The sequence below is a fragment of the Nannobrachium achirus genome (assembly GCF_963921795.1).
Source record: "Nannobrachium achirus genome assembly, chromosome: 1".
In the NCBI taxonomy this organism is placed as follows: Eukaryota; Metazoa; Chordata; class Actinopteri; order Myctophiformes; family Myctophidae; genus Nannobrachium; species Nannobrachium achirus.
The window spans coordinates 9,018,223-9,033,797 of NC_137810.1; the positions used below are offsets into that span (position 1 = coordinate 9,018,223).

Genomic DNA, 15,575 nt, shown 5'->3' on the forward strand with positions numbered 1-15,575 from the left:
TTGTCATTTCAGGATTCACCAACTGGTGACATGTATTCTGCCCCAGCGACTCAATCTCCTGAGTCAGTCTCTCCATCGCTGCCTTCTGCTCCATTAACTACACAAGTGACTCCCTCATCTACAGCCCCAGCGAATCCATCTCCTGAGTCAGTCTCTCCATCGCCGCCTTCTGCTCCATTACCTCCCCAAGTGACTCTCTCATCTACAGCTGAACCTTCTTACACCATCTTGACTCCTTATGACGGGCCTGGCAGAGATATGATCCTGCGAGAACTAGCGTCTGCAGTCGAGTTTCAATCACTACCACCACCTGCAAACTGCATCAATGTGGTGCGCAGCGATGTTTTGAACAGTGCCTTTAGAGCCTTCAAAAGACAGAGATTCGACCCCAAATTCAAGCTGGACATAATCTTTGTCGACAGCGCTGGTCTCGGACACTGCTGTGGACACGGGGGGACCAATGAGGGAGTTCCTGACACTCTTGATGAAGGCTATACTCGACTCCCGTTTCTTTGTTGAATCGTTGGAGAGAAAAAGTCTTGGCCTTGATGCACTTGGTATGTATGGAGAACATCTCTCAAAGTAGAAATGTGTTTGCCTTGTGTACTTTGTGTCTATGTTAAGAATGGAAAATGGATGAGAAAATCCAACACCATCCATTGTAGATTGTAATCTGGAAAACTTTACTTCCAGGTCTCAGTAAAGATGCTACATTCAGAACTAGAACTAAAGCACATAGAAAGTATAGATCACAGAATGTATAGATCTAGAACACATAGAATACAAATTCACCGCTTCACTTCGAACCGAGGTTTGATTTTTCATTATATGTACAGTGTATTGCATCATATAGCTGTACTTGTTTTCAAGCTGTAATAAGGGCAGCATCCGTCCCTGGATAAATAAAGGAAATAAAAAAGAGAGTTTAACCCTTTCAATCCGTGAAAGCATCTGTGTCATTTTAATGTTGCCACATAGCCTAAATAGCGCCACTAAAAAGTGGAGAGTCATAGGGTTCTCAAGGAGACAAACACAGAGAAGGGAGGCCACTGTCCAGTATAATGCAAACTTAGTTTTAATGCCTTCAAACAGCTATTTTCCCAGGGCAGCATTGTGCTGCCTGAGGAAGAGTTATCATAATGAAACGTGTTGCTGAAATCTGGAAGATTTTGAGACAATCCCCCTCGTTCAACCATGGCACGATTGCCAAGAAATATCCTCTTCATGCCAGCATCTAGAGTGAGTTGTGAATCTGCCTTTAGCAGCACTGGTCGCACCCTGGAGAATCGCCGAATCTGTCTCAGCACTACAAGTGTGAATGCCATGATGTTCCTTAACTGCAATATGTGAATGTGTTTTTCATTTTTAGTTATAGGTTTTTGTTGCCTATATTGTGTAATTTATGTAGATGTAGGGCAGGATATACTTTGAGGAGTGGTGCAGAGTGCACATGCTTTAGCCTCTCTTTAATATATTTTTTTCTTAGTTCTATTCGTTGAGGCTATATTTTATTTTAACTAACCTTACTGTTAATGTGCACTAAGTGACTTATAACTGACCTAAAGTTGTATTGCCTTGGGTTGGCCTGTTGGATATGTGCTTAAAAGCATGCCATTTAAAATGTTAATTTGTTTATCGCAGACAATGCGATAAACCACAATGTGAGAACCACGGAATATTTTCGTGGAGAGTTTTTTCCAGTAGCTTTAACCTCCTTTCGTTTAATTATTCAATGAAAGCAATTGCATAAAATATGCTCTCACTCAAGTTTGCAGACTTTGCACTAATGAAGGCCAATTTGTTTTGCCTTGCTCAGAAAATAAATTATATTTTTTCACCAACGACGGAGTGCCTTGGAAATCCTTTCTCTGTAAGTCTGCTGTCTACACCTTTAGAACTTAGCAGTACTTCATAGATTTTTTTTTTTTGTGAACTTGCAGTTTTGTGTGGTGAAATCCTCAGCATGTAACTCAGATTGTGTGTAGTGTAGCCTAATAAATAAATGGTCCATTTGGTTAATGTAAAATGTACGCTGAGGATTCAGCTGCGAGACTTGTCTCTATAATCATGAAATATTAATTTGTCAAACAAGTCCGTTGTTTCATTTATTCCAAATATATTTACAAAGAAAACCTTTTGCTGGTACGCATATTAGCCGCTGCGCTTATTTATTTATTTAGCCTGGCCCTGTTGTAGCCGATTTCCTTATGCGCCTGTTTGAAGGGGTGTCGTCTGGGTCGGGTCTCGGAATCATGGAAATAATCGGAATTCGGGACAATTTTCAGTGGTGCAATTAGGGTACGGGTCCTTAAAAAAAAGAGTGAAAGTCGGAAACGGGGCGGAATCGGACAAGACCGTTACGGGGCCACTCGGGTTTGGTTTTGTAATTTGATTAATATTTTCGGAACAGGTCGGAATCGGAATTTTGATTTTGGATCCATTTCTTTGGACCCGTGAAGAGCTCTACATGGCTTGCTAGTGGATGAGGCAGCCTAGAGGGCGGAGCCAAAGAGTACACCTTCCCTATGTCACTGATCACATGACCCCAACAATCAATTCCAGTTCTAGGCAACACAGAAGGGGGGAAGGGGGACCTTTTTCTTATTTCCACACAACAGCTCTAAGGTATATTATGACATGGCTCAACGTTGAACATGAGTGGTAGGCTAATCCTCCTTAACCCATTTAGAACGGGTACACATTATAGTGTATTATTATTTTATGCTTTAACTATTGAAAAATAGCAGCTATAGCTGCGAGCTTGTAGATCTGCTATTTTAGAAAAATCGTGAAAATTTGAATTTTGACCCGATTCTATAAGTGTCTTATGAATCCTTCTAAGGTTTTTTGAAAAACCTATGTTTCTATGTCAGCAATCTGGCCAGCCATCGTCAAAGAAAAGGTCCTTTTCACTTAACTGGAGCTCAGTTAGTCTGTTCTTGAGAGACTACTATGTCAGTGGTTCTCAAACTTTTTCATGTGAAGGACCCCCAAAATGACATGTATTTGGCCACGGACCCCCATCTCCAAATATTTAGTTCCAGGGACCCCCCAGAAGCTAAATTTGAGATACAAACGTTTGCTTTAAAAATACATATGTTTAAAGATTTGCACACACTTTCACAACTTTTTCAAAAAATAGCAGATCTACAAGCTCGGATGCGAGCTTGTATATCTGCTATTGTTCAATAGCTAAAGCATTAAATAATTCTAGGCCTAAATGGGTTGGGCTACAGTGTGATTGGTGGATCCCCAATGCTTGTCGGCCAGACATTGGTTGACCACCTCCAGGATGTGAGAGTTCTCCAGGGCCGCCGCCACTCTCTCCTTGTCGGCCAGCTGCTTGTTCAGGTCCTCCTCCGTGTCGTGGGTCCCCGGGGCCACGCGGACGTCCACCTTGAAGCGGTCGGGCAGGGAGCGCCGCAGGCGGACGGCCACCGACAGGCCGATGAGCGTGGCCATGCTGCAGTGGGGCACGGTGGGCGTGAAGCCCACCTCCACCGCGCCGCCCGCGTCGTCCACCCGCACCCCGGACTGCTCCACCACGCCCAGCTCCTCCAGAGACAGCTCCGGGTGCTCCGGGTCGGCGATGGAGCGGATCAGGTCGAAGATCTCCCTGGCGTCGATGGGGTCGCGCACGCCCTCGTCTTCGCCGGACGCCGTCGCGGGCCTCTCGTCAGACCGCCGGAACACGTGAGGGTTGGCGTTGTTCGGCTGACCTCCCACGGCCATCTGGGATTATGAACTCGGTTCAGCCTCACTCGACTTTAACTTTGCAGAACCGGTGGCCTGATGTAACGATACGTGACACAGGACCTGCTCTATGACGCCATCTTCTCCATAATAGGGGAGGGATTTTAACCCAATCTGTTCTGCATTGATTTCCGGTCTAAATCTACATTCATTAGCCTCATAGCATAATTTCCTAACTCTAATGTTTTCAGGAGAGACAAAACATAAATGAAGGCAGATAAACATGACACGCAACTGAGATGCATTTAATAGACATCAGACATTGCTATACATTTTGTACTACAGTCACTACGGTGACTACGTGTTGCGTTCTGTCGGTGTTGTTTGGTGTTTGTCTATTTTTTGTTTTTTATGTTATATGTGAAAAAATGATTTGAATGCAAAAATGTAGTATGCCAAAGCAAATTCCTATGTGTATTACACAATGGTTAATAAAGTAATCTGAATCTGAATCTGAATCTGAAACAGTATAAGTTATCGGTTATGTGTACAGTACACATATTTGCAAAATGCGGACACAGATTGGAGTCGTCTTTGATCTGCAAAGAGCACTCGATTAGAACTGCCTTCAATTTTCTTTCCAAAGAGTCTCGTCATTAGGGCTTAGAATGTGGCCTATGTTCTACATACAGTAATATGGAAATGCCTTCCTTATGCCTGGAGCCATAAAGACCTCTGAGGCTCCCTCTGGTGTTGGAATCTTGAAACGGCAGTCCAGTCAAAATCACACGTGCATTAGCTGTGACCAGTGCAGAACGGAAGTGACAGTTTTTTTTTATCTTTTTCTCAAATCTCCAAAAAAGGACAGAAAACTCCGGTTAACTCTTTTCCTTCAGGGAGTCCAGAATGCTCTTGATTCTCTCGCTGGCCGCTGGATCCCTCTTCCTGGTTTTGCGACCTTTGATCCCTTTCGCTGCCTCCTTGGATGGAATAAGAAGGGCGGCCAGTCCCCACGGCGAGGCCTTATTAACGGCGTCTGGCACCCTGTTTCGCGGCTGCTGGAGCAGCCAGGAGCTCTCCTGGCATAGCGTCACGAAGCGTCCGAGCTGCGTGGCGTTAACGTTCTTACTGACGTTGAGCGAGGGCTCGAAGGGGTTCTGGATGTGCAGAGGGGCGTCCCCTGGCTTGTTCTGCTCAGTACCCTTTCTGATGTTAATGGACGTTCGGTTGAAATCAAAGGTGCCGTAGAACTCGAAGAAGTCACACAGCAGTTGCTCCAACGTTTCCATGTTGCCCTGGCGGCAGACCTGCGTGAAGTCGCTGACAAACGTGCAGTCGTTCCCCTCGATTGCGCACCTGTCCTCGGGACCTGCTAGATCTCGGAGGAGGTCCAGGGTGGGGATCAGGGCCGTGCTCCTGCGCTGCAGGTAGAACAGCGCCATGACGGTGAGGGAGAAGTTGGTGATCCAGGCTCCCGGGATGCTGCTGGTGATGCCGTGGACCCTGGCCCAGCAGCGCACGGCAAACACCAGGCTGCGCACCCGCTGGTCCAGCTCTCCATACAGGTACAGCAGCTCTGTGCTCTTCATCGCCACCCTATTGTTGGCTGTAAGGTCACACTGGAAGCCCGAGGGCTGGTGGGCGAAGCGCACCAGTGGACAACGGGCGTTCAGGATCTTCATCACCCCGACACAGCCGGCCCCGAAATGGTTCACACAGTCCCCGACGACGGACAGGATGTTCTGGGTGACGGCACGCTCCGAGTTGGCCTGCTTCATCTGGTACTCCAGGGAAAAACCCGCTTTAGGCAACTTCAAGTTGCTTCCACTGATGCCGTCCAGATCCAGGCACATGTCCAGGTCACAGCCCAGTTTGCCCAGGCCATTCACAGATGACCCAAAGGGCCTGATGGTGCATTCTGGGAAATATGCGGCGGCAATGTCTTTGAGCAGGGAGCAGACCAGGAAGCGCAGGCGCGTGTTCTCCTCGGTCAACTGGTAGGCTTCTCTCAGTGCGGTGATCTGTTGGTCCATACTGTCCTCTGCAGACAGTTTCTGTACGAGCAGGCTGACAGGGATGGTGGTCTGTGGTTGGCACTGTACCCCCCCTGCCTTGCTGTTTGGTGGGTCCGCGGGGCCGAAACTCCTCAGGGACAGCAGCCTGGATTTGAACGGCACCATAGACTCGTGGTTGACACTGGGGACAGCAGTCCCTTCACGTAATGAGGCGATGCTTCCCTTGTTTGTGTACTCCACTACCGCATATATGCCATAGTTTTCATAAAAGAAGCACTTGACAATATCCCCGTATCTCGATAAATATTTGAGGATTTTCTTTTCGTTGTTGTTCTTGTTGGGACAGCTGATGAGCACAGACCTCTCAGCCTGCTCTAGTCTCTCTGTCTGGACAGCATCAAACGACTTGTATTCACCTCCTTGTTCAGTTAGTGTCGTTAAATATTTCTTCAGAGGTTCGTCTCCTGCCGCAGCAGAGACCGTGGTCCCCAGCCGTCCAAATGGCACACATCTCTGTATGCTGCGGTTACAAAAACGACTGAACATATTCAGTGTAGCCTGCCTTGTTTCAAGACCATTCCAAATAACCGACATAGCACTCTGGAACCCACGTCAAGGTTTGGAGCTTTGCCCAAATATGGAGATGACTGATGTCATGGTAGCGATGTCACAGTCCTGACGTCATAGGTGAATGACATCATGGACTGGCCACATGCCATCCAAGGTCCCCGTGGGAACCATGCCATGATTAGGTCACATGTTTTTTTTGCCAATCCATGAACAGTCCAGGACAGTGACTCCATCTTTAACCCATTTAGGAGGGGAGCCTCTTTTGGGGTTCTTGTTGCTATGTACAGCAGTGCAAGGGCGTCAATTGGGTATGGCAGGGGTATGCAGTTGCCATACCCTGGGTCCAGGGGTGAAAATAAAAGTTACTTTTAAATATAAATCCATGAATGTCTTTGTCTATCTGTGCTGGTTATTATGTTGTTAAATTACAGTAAAATAACTACAAATGCAACATTTAACAAAATGGTTATGAATATATTCTCCACACTTGTATTCTCCCCATCTTGATAAAATGGTATATTCCCAAGTTCCGCAGGTCAGCTGCAAAGGTGCAATACATTATTGTTAATTGTGGCACATTTACTAACATGCTAAGTTTAGCTTCACTTGAACAACCGTTCCAGGCTGTGCCATATCCAGCCCACAAAACCGAAAGAAAAAAAAACTGACAAAATTCTTCTCATGAGGACTCCCATCTTTGCCATACCCTAGCTTTTGCTGAACTGACAAACAGCAAATCTACAAGCTCACAACACAACATCATATGCTGGGAGCGGCACACCAACATTGAATACCTAGAGTTATTAATATTCACTGTTGGCAGTGCAACTTCATTCTGAATTCTTCACAGAGTTGCAGAGTCGATCCAACGGAGAGGTAACCTTCCTGCGATCACCAACCAACCGGCCAGCATCATATGCTGGGAGTGAGAGTTATTAATATTCACTGTTGGCAGTGCAACTTCATTCTGAATTCTTCACCGAGTTGCAGAGTCGATCCAACGGAGAGATAACCTTCCTGCGATCACCAACCAACCGGCCAGTCTAGTGCTCCAGAGAGAAGCGTTGAACAAAGGCTTTGAATGTATCCATTTGCAGAGGGCACCGCTGCCATTTAGACACCAACAAAGCCTGCAACATGACACACTAGATCAAATGAAACAGCAAACTTTAATGACTAAACATTGGCGAACCGAATGCAAAAAAATTATTTAAAAAAAATATATATATATATACGATTTGGCAGAACAAAAACAAATTTGATATTCAATAAATTTAAATGAAGAAGGCTATTCCAAAATATTTAATTGGTGCAGATTTGGCCGCACATTGGTCATATTCGATTCTGTTGCTGGTAAATGGCACTGCCCCTGCAGGACGTCCCCGAAAAGTCACCGTTGTGTGAAAAAATCAAATACCAATACCAGAGGAAATGGACACCACATTGAGAACAAAGGAGGACATACATTATGGGCCCAATTTTCAAACTCGCCCTAAGCGTGAAAATGGCATAGCGACACCCATCATGCGCGTAATTGCTATTAAGAAATGCAAGCTGAATGTAATCAGCGCGCTAAACGTTATGTTTTTGCGTCGCTCGCATATTTAACGCAGGGGGAGTTATCATAAATAAAATAAGGGGTGGTTAGGGTTAGGGTTACGCATTGCTGGGGCGCAATGCGTTCATACGTGCTCGGAGCTGCTTTTATGCCCAAAAGTACATGTTGATGTGACCACATGATCGCGCCTCCTCGGTTGTTTCCCAATGCGCGTCCATGTGTGCACACATGAACACACACACTGCACACCATGACGTCAATTAAGTCACTGTTTAAATAGCACGACTTGTTGTGGCAGAGTGAGAGAGAGAACAATGGAATATATGCTTGGCAGACTGCAGGCGTGATAGTGTCTACAGCAGGGGTGCCCAAAAGGTAGATCGTGATCTAGCAGTAGATCACCAAGGGTGTGCAGGTAGACCACATAATATGTCAATATTACATCAAGAAGGGCCTGTCAGCTCCCTTCATGGCTTCTAAAGTAGGCAAACCTCCAATGCAAAACTTTGTTCAAGAGTCAGTAGCCTTACAAAGAAGAATATAGGATACAGGAGCTCTGAGGATCATGAGCCTCCCATCCCGACTGTCATGCAGTTCTCCACATCGACCTACCAATGGCAGCTGGAAAGGTTTGAAGCCTTTGTTGCAGGCCAATGGCAGATAGGCTACAAGCTACATTAGCTACATTGCATGAGGGGTGAAATGTCATTCATTGAATGATGGACCACCCTCTTGAAAAACAGTAATATGGAGGCATTACATTTTAACATTTTGGAATTTATGTTGTTTGAACCATGCACTCTATAGCACACGCAAGGAATGAGCAGAAATTTTAATTCCTTTTATCAAAACATTGCTCCAGGACAAACCTTTTCAGCTCAAGACCTAAATACTAAAGAGCATGATATCTGCATTTATAAACAACTTGACAGTGGTGAATTCTACCCTGAAATGCGGATTATTTCTATTTTAAAATATCCTTCAAAGGACATGTATAATCCAGAAAATCTTATTATCCAGCTTTGTTTAAAAAATAGGCAAACTATCACTTTTGATGTCATTACTGCAGTTCCTTTTTGATCACCCTCTCTGACGAGGCTGTGTTTTCTCTTCTCTAGAATTTTCAGACTGGTGCTGGACAACCAGCCCTAAATCACACCCGCAGCAATGGACATGGCCATAGGGTGGCCTTCCTCATCACCGTGTGCGTCCTTTGTTATCTTCATTGCCACAAAGCCCAGTCGTCTTGACAGTGGCCTGCCTTTGAGAACACCAGCCTATGCTCAGTGTAGGTGCTCTGGTTGGTCTCTCCATCGCAGTGAACGATATGGTTCAACATCTTAATATACATTTTGAGTCTGTACTTGACATTGTGGCCCCAATGAAAACTAAAAAGAAACATGACTCCAAAGCCACTCCCTGGATAAATGATGAAATGTGCTCTCTTAATTGCCACAGAGCTGAGCGAGCTTGGAGAAAGAACAAAATCACTGTCCATCTAGAGATCTTTAAGATGGCAACAGCCACCTATAACAAAGGCATGCGGCTGGCTAGACAGGCTTACTTCTCAGGAATTATTAACGAGAACAAAAATAAAGCCAGAGTCTTGTTCTCAACAATTGATTGCCTTTTAAACCCCCCATCCCCCCCATCCTACAATCAGTCGCTCCCTGCTTCTAAAGTTGGGAATTGGCCTTTATCCAGTCCAAAATTAACACTTTATCTAAAATATTTGATCAGGTAAAACTGCATTAAGGAAAAGCCATCGGATATATTTCACTAAACACTTGATACTTAGCTATCCTTTTGCTGTTGTTAAATAGCAAAAATGGAAGGCTTGCACTAGATCTGCTATGTTCACCTGACGTTTGCCTATTTTTATTTATTTGTTTCAGAATGTGCCTATTATTCCCAGAATGAAAACACTTCTAACATTTTTATAGTCCATCAAAAAGTGTACATTTAGGCTGCCTATTCTTCCATATCTATTGGCATAGGCTACTGCCACCGCCTGACACAACATGGTAGTGTAATGATGAGTTATTATTGCTAGACTGGACTGCATGGACTAATCTATATGAATCAATAAATAAATACAGATAAAACAAATCAGGAGACAATAATAATAATAATAATAATAATAATAATAATAATACAATGTAAATAAAAAGAATGAATAGGGGGATGTTAAAGTGTTCATTTGTAATCCACAGGCAAAAGGATCTGGCTTATTGGAAGCAGTTACATCCAACGTGGGAAGGAGAGGATATGGCTTATTGGAAGCAGTTACATCCAACGTGGGAAGGAGAGCGCCAGGAAGATCATGGGAACAAATCTAGGACTGGATGCCCACATCTGATGGTTTGGCTGGGGTGGACTGAGATGGACCCAATTCCTCGACTTCTTCTACCAATCCCTGGGAGGAAGAACAGCCCCGGATGTCCTTCTTATTCATTGTGGAAGCAACGACCAACGACCTCGGGAAGATGAAGAGTATAGAGCTTGCCACAATGAAAATGAAAAAGGACTTGCTGCTCCTACACAAGCGGTTAATCCCACATGAAGCTTGTCTACTCCCAGCTCGCCCAGAGACGCCAGTGGGGTGCTGCCAATCCAGGGGCAATTAACAAGGCCAGAAAATGGGTGTACAGTGAGACAGGGACATTTTTTAGAGTTGTGGGAGGGATCGTTGTGGCTCATCCTGACATTAAGTTTGACCACCCTGACCACTTTGTGGGTGATGGAGTCCTTTGGCAAATGCTATAATTTTTAAACAGTATTGTTCAGTCCCTTAAAGCTACAATCTAGAGTGGGTGAAGCTGCCTCTTAAGCTTGTGATGTTAGTTAATTTTGACTACTTTCTCAAACTCCAAGCATAATTGGCAGCTTTACCTACACTACATCGTAGATTTGGAGACTAGAGTTTTTATACAGTATAAATAGTCTATATATAAAACAAGCCCATAACGTGGCCAGGGCACATTTCTTTATGTGAGACTTAAAAATTAAATGTAAAAAAATCCATCTCACTGTTCACTCATTTTCGATGTTCTTCCTCCCTCCACCTCCCCTTTATCCTACCTACCTACTTACTCCCCCTTCTGGTTCCTTCTCTTCTGCCCCAGCCATACCAACCTCTCCATGCCCACGTCGGATGTGACTGCTTCTAATGAGCATATATACGCACGGGGGATTTGCTGTTTTTCTATCCCACCAGGACCTCTCTAGTACTGATGGTTTTATTTACTACCAGAACCTCTCTAGTACTGCTGGTTTTCTTACCAGGACCTCTAGTACCGTAGGCTACTGCTGATGTTAAATTATATTCTACTGGGACCTCTGGTACTGCTGGTTCCTAAAAAATAAAAAAATAAATCCTTTGTGATACCTTTGTTGGTTGTCTGATAAATATTGTATCTTTATTATATCTGCATTCATACATATCATATACTATTATTTATGGAATTTTAGCACTTCATTCAGAGATTGGTATTCATTCATGCAGACTTTAAATGTCAGTGTGCAATATTCTTTTCAGAGCAAAATTAGTTCTGCATGGAAAGTGCTATAGGTTAATTGAATAAATTGTATTTTCATATTTTTTTTTCTAAATGTCAATTAGCAAAAGTAGTCCTATTTAGTCCCTTTGAATGCAAACACCCGAATAAAGTACAACAGCCTAACAATTGTAAAACTCTTAGAGTAAATTGGCAAGTTGACAGTTACAGTAAAGCAAACACTTTTCCCAGTGAGGTTTGAAAGACGACTCTTAACCAGGTTTGGTTTGGTTTAGTCTAGTAAAACTCTAGTCTAGTTAGTTCCCCCTTCTCTCAAGACAGAATAGTAGTTTCCATTACGACAGATTGAAAAGAACTGTGCAGCCTACTGCAAATAAAAAGGTTAAATAAAATGGTTTATTAGTGATTGGTGATTTTCTGTAGTAATGCCTACTGTAAGATTGAACTAAATGACCTGCAGTGCTCTAACCCAGTGCTTCTCAACATGGGTGAAAGATTCCTTTAGGGGCTTCCAGGGGGTTCACAGTTCATTGTGTTCATCTTATGTTATTCAACTTTGTTTCATAAGATACTTTATATGATAGGCTCCTTGATGTGGACATAAATACTCATATTTTAACTGGGGACCCCCCCACCCCAACAAGCACCTTTGTTTGGCTAAATATTGGGAAAATATAACTAGGCCTACAAGTTGGCATTGTGAGCTCGCAGATCTGCTAGTTTCAAAATTACTTCGGGCCTATTATATGACAATTGGCCAATGTTGTTTTTTTCCTTTTCTTTTCTTTCTCTTTTTTATATAGTTTGTTTGTCACTTTAATTCCCAATTACTGATTTAACCTTGAATTCCACCACATGGGACACTGAATTAATTGTATAGGAAATATGATTGCACTTATAGATCTGTTATGTTTTTATCTTTTCATGTGCCATTTTGTTGTGATTTGTGTTGCAGAAAGTGTTGTCACAGATAACACTTTCATACATTTCTAGAGGGCTTCAAAGACTTGCTTGACGACACTACATGTTACTGCTGATGTGCCTCAATCATGCACTTTGTCCTAGACTAAGAAATATTTGAAAAGTATCAAAACCAACTAAGAGCCTGACACACACAACACTCCAGCACAGAATGATGACCACATGGCAGAAACACCTTGGCAGGGCACCTTTATAGACTCTTGAGCTCGTCACCAAACCGGGCTCAGCTGGTCGTCACAGGTGATGACACTCACACCAATGATCACATCCACATCAAGGCTGAGAGGAGAGGAGAGGAGAGGAGAGGGGAGGGGAGGGGAGGGGAGGGGAGGGGAGGGGCGTGCGTGCGTGCGTGTGTGTGTGCATGCGTGTTTTGTTTTTAATTTTATTCAGTGCAAACAATCAAACATGTATACCTCAAGCTGCTGACAGACAATCCACAAGGATTACTTACACAAGACAGAACATACAATGACAGAACATACAACAAAAAAACAAACATAAATTAACAAAAGAAGAAAAATTAAAAAAGAGAAGCAATGAAAAACAATATCAACAATAAATAACCATAAAAGAAGGGGAAAAGGAGGGGGGGGGGTGTACCATACCATAGTGCAAGGCTCTTCAACAGGGGGTCCGGGACCCCTAGGGGGTCCTCCGAGTTACTATAGGGGGTCCTCCAAATCTTTGTGTGGTAGAAACTTTTTTCTTCTTTTTTTATATTAACCACTTGAACCCTAGAGTCCTTATTAGAGAACTTTAGTCAAAAATAGCAGATCTACAGATCAGCTATTTTTGGCAAAGAGCGTTGGCGTAGAGGGGAAAAAGAGACGACTAATTACAGAGTGAAAGGTCAAGTTTATTAAGTATTGACGGTTCAAGTGGTTAAATATCTGGAAACACAAATTAACATGAATCCAAAATACACTGATGATTGTGCTGTCAAACAATGAAACTTTAGTATATGGAATCTATGTAAAGGTTGTAGGGGTCCCTGCTTCATCTCTCGCTCAACTAAGGGGTCCTTGGCCTGAAAACGTTGAAGACCCCTGCCATAGTGCATACCAGCTCAACTATAAAATAGCTATGTTTACTACAAACCTACTTACTGTATACCGGCATAGGCATAGATGCAAAATAATCCATATGGGGTTGCCAAACGTGCCAAAAGTCCTGCTGTTTATTTTTTAATATTAGAATGAATTTTGTCCAGAGTAACTGGACAGTTGATTTAGCCAATGTGAAACTGCAGGAGGGATAGAAGACTTCCGGTGTATGGTAATACATTTCACACACATGTATTGCTTGTACACACACAAAGGACTCTATATTTGGGCATAGTGACATCATAGTAATGGCGTGAGTGCCTAGAGAGGTTAGCTTAAAACCGGACTACACAGAGTGCAAATATCGAAAGAGACACTGGATGTTCATTGTACTCTACCAGAGCTATACCTTTCAAAGGGACATTCGGAAAGAAGTCAGCGAAAACCCTTCCTCTATAAACACATGAAGAGCAGCCACAAATCGACATCGACTGCCAAACCATGAGGAATGGACAAACCTCCTCGGCCGCCAATCAGACGACCGCCAGCCCCGTATCGAGCCAGGAACGAGGTGACGCCGTCACTGACCAACCAATATCCTACAGTCTCCAGCGGTTGACGGGGACCGTATCTCGCCCCGGAGAAATAAAGACACGTCGGCCGACTCCCCGCCGCGTCTGTGATCAACAACGCGAGCGTATCCGCACCACAGGAGCGCAGCAGGAGCCTTTCCCCTGCGAACAATGTGACAAGAGTTTCAGCAAGTCGGCTAATCTGAAGGCACACCTGCGTATCCACACGCGAGAGAGACCATTCCGATGTGACCAATGTGACAAGAGTTACAGTCAGCTGGGCGATCTGAACGTACACCGGCGCACTCACACCGGAGAAAAACCCTACCTGTGCAAACAATGTTGCAAGAGCTTCACCAAGCTGGGTAACCTGAAGGCCCACCTGCGCATCCACACGGGGGAAAAACCATTCCGATGTAGCCAGTGTGGCAAGAGCTTCAACGAGTCGCGCAATCTGAAGGCGCACCGGCGCATTCACACGGGCGAAAAGCCTTTCAACTGCAAGACGTGCGACAAGGGCTTCAACGAATCGGGTAACCTGAAGGCACACCTGCGCATCCACACAGGAGAAAAACCCTTTCGATGCGACCACTGCCCCAAGAGCTTCAACGAGTCAGGCACGTTGAAGGCGCACCGGCGCATCCATACCGGGGAGAAACCTTTCTATTGCACGCGGTGCGGAAAGACCTTCCGTCAGCTGGGCTCTCTGAAGAGACACCAGCGTACTCACAGCGGGGAAAAACCCTACCGCTGTAGCCGCTGCGGCGAGAGTTTCAACTCGATGGATCAGCTGACGACGCACCAGCGCAGCGTTCACGCCGTCGGAGAGAAACGCTGCCACTGTAAACGGTGTGAGGTTTCGGTCAGTTACACATGCGTCGTCCGCATAAGACCGAGGAGCTGACTGCTGGGAGGACTGCCCATAAGTCCGAAATCTCATTAGTCCTTCATCTCATTAGTCCGAATTTAGTTAGGGTTAGGTTTTAGGCATAGTTTTACTGAGGTTATGAAGGGGTCACCAGACAAAGACAATTTCTTCATAGTATCGTGCATTGGTAGCTTGCTGCTATTTTTGAGCGGTGCAAACCGCTCCTATACGTGGCTGTGCGTGTGTCCGTAGCCTTTTTCCTCAGCGTTTTGCCATAGTAAAATGTGTGTGCGTAGCATCATTTTTGTCTAGTGATGTCATATGTCGTATGTCTGTAGCCTTTTTCCTCAGCGTTTTGCCATAGCAAAACGTGTGTGTGTAGCATAGCCTGTACATCCTAGACTTAAATCCTAGTCTGAAGATGTTATGCAAGCACGACCACCGCTCACTTCACATTGGGTTAGATTTTTTACTTATTAATTTATTTTTTTGGCTGAAGATTGTCTGTTTTCCTCTATCTGGGCTGGAAATAAATACATTTTGCGCAACAACTTATTTTTGCTTACTCTGTACGTTTGCCTCACTGATGTAGGCATACTTTTCAATTAGTATTCTTTTATTTGTTTTATGTTAGTGATCTAGTGCAGCATTTTTCATCTTCATCTTTTCCTGGATCAAGTTTGGGTCCATTCACTTACTATACAGGAAAAAAAGGATCCCCCAAAAATCTTCTTTAAGTAGCATGTGAGGGGTC

At 44.3% G+C, this 15,575-nt stretch overlaps 2 protein-coding genes across 2 annotated transcripts; both read right to left on the bottom strand.

Moving 5' to 3' along the window:
- Positions 1–3,216: 3,216 nt before the first annotated feature.
- LOC308285790 (cytosolic iron-sulfur assembly component 2B-like) lies at positions 3,217–3,732 on the bottom strand (the record flags this gene model as incomplete). The annotated part of the gene is made up of 1 exon (XM_080726664.1): positions 3,217–3,732. One exon carries the CDS (start codon positions 3,730–3,732, stop codon positions 3,217–3,219), a length of 516 nt encoding a protein of 171 aa, XP_080582790.1.
- Positions 3,733–4,571: 839 nt separating this feature from the next.
- LOC308285796 (poly(A) RNA polymerase, mitochondrial-like) lies at positions 4,572–6,254 on the bottom strand (the record flags this gene model as incomplete). The annotated part of the gene is made up of 1 exon (XM_080726676.1): positions 4,572–6,254. One exon carries the CDS (start codon positions 6,252–6,254, stop codon positions 4,572–4,574), a length of 1,683 nt encoding a protein of 560 aa, XP_080582802.1.
- Between the last annotated feature and the right edge of the window lie 9,321 nt (positions 6,255–15,575).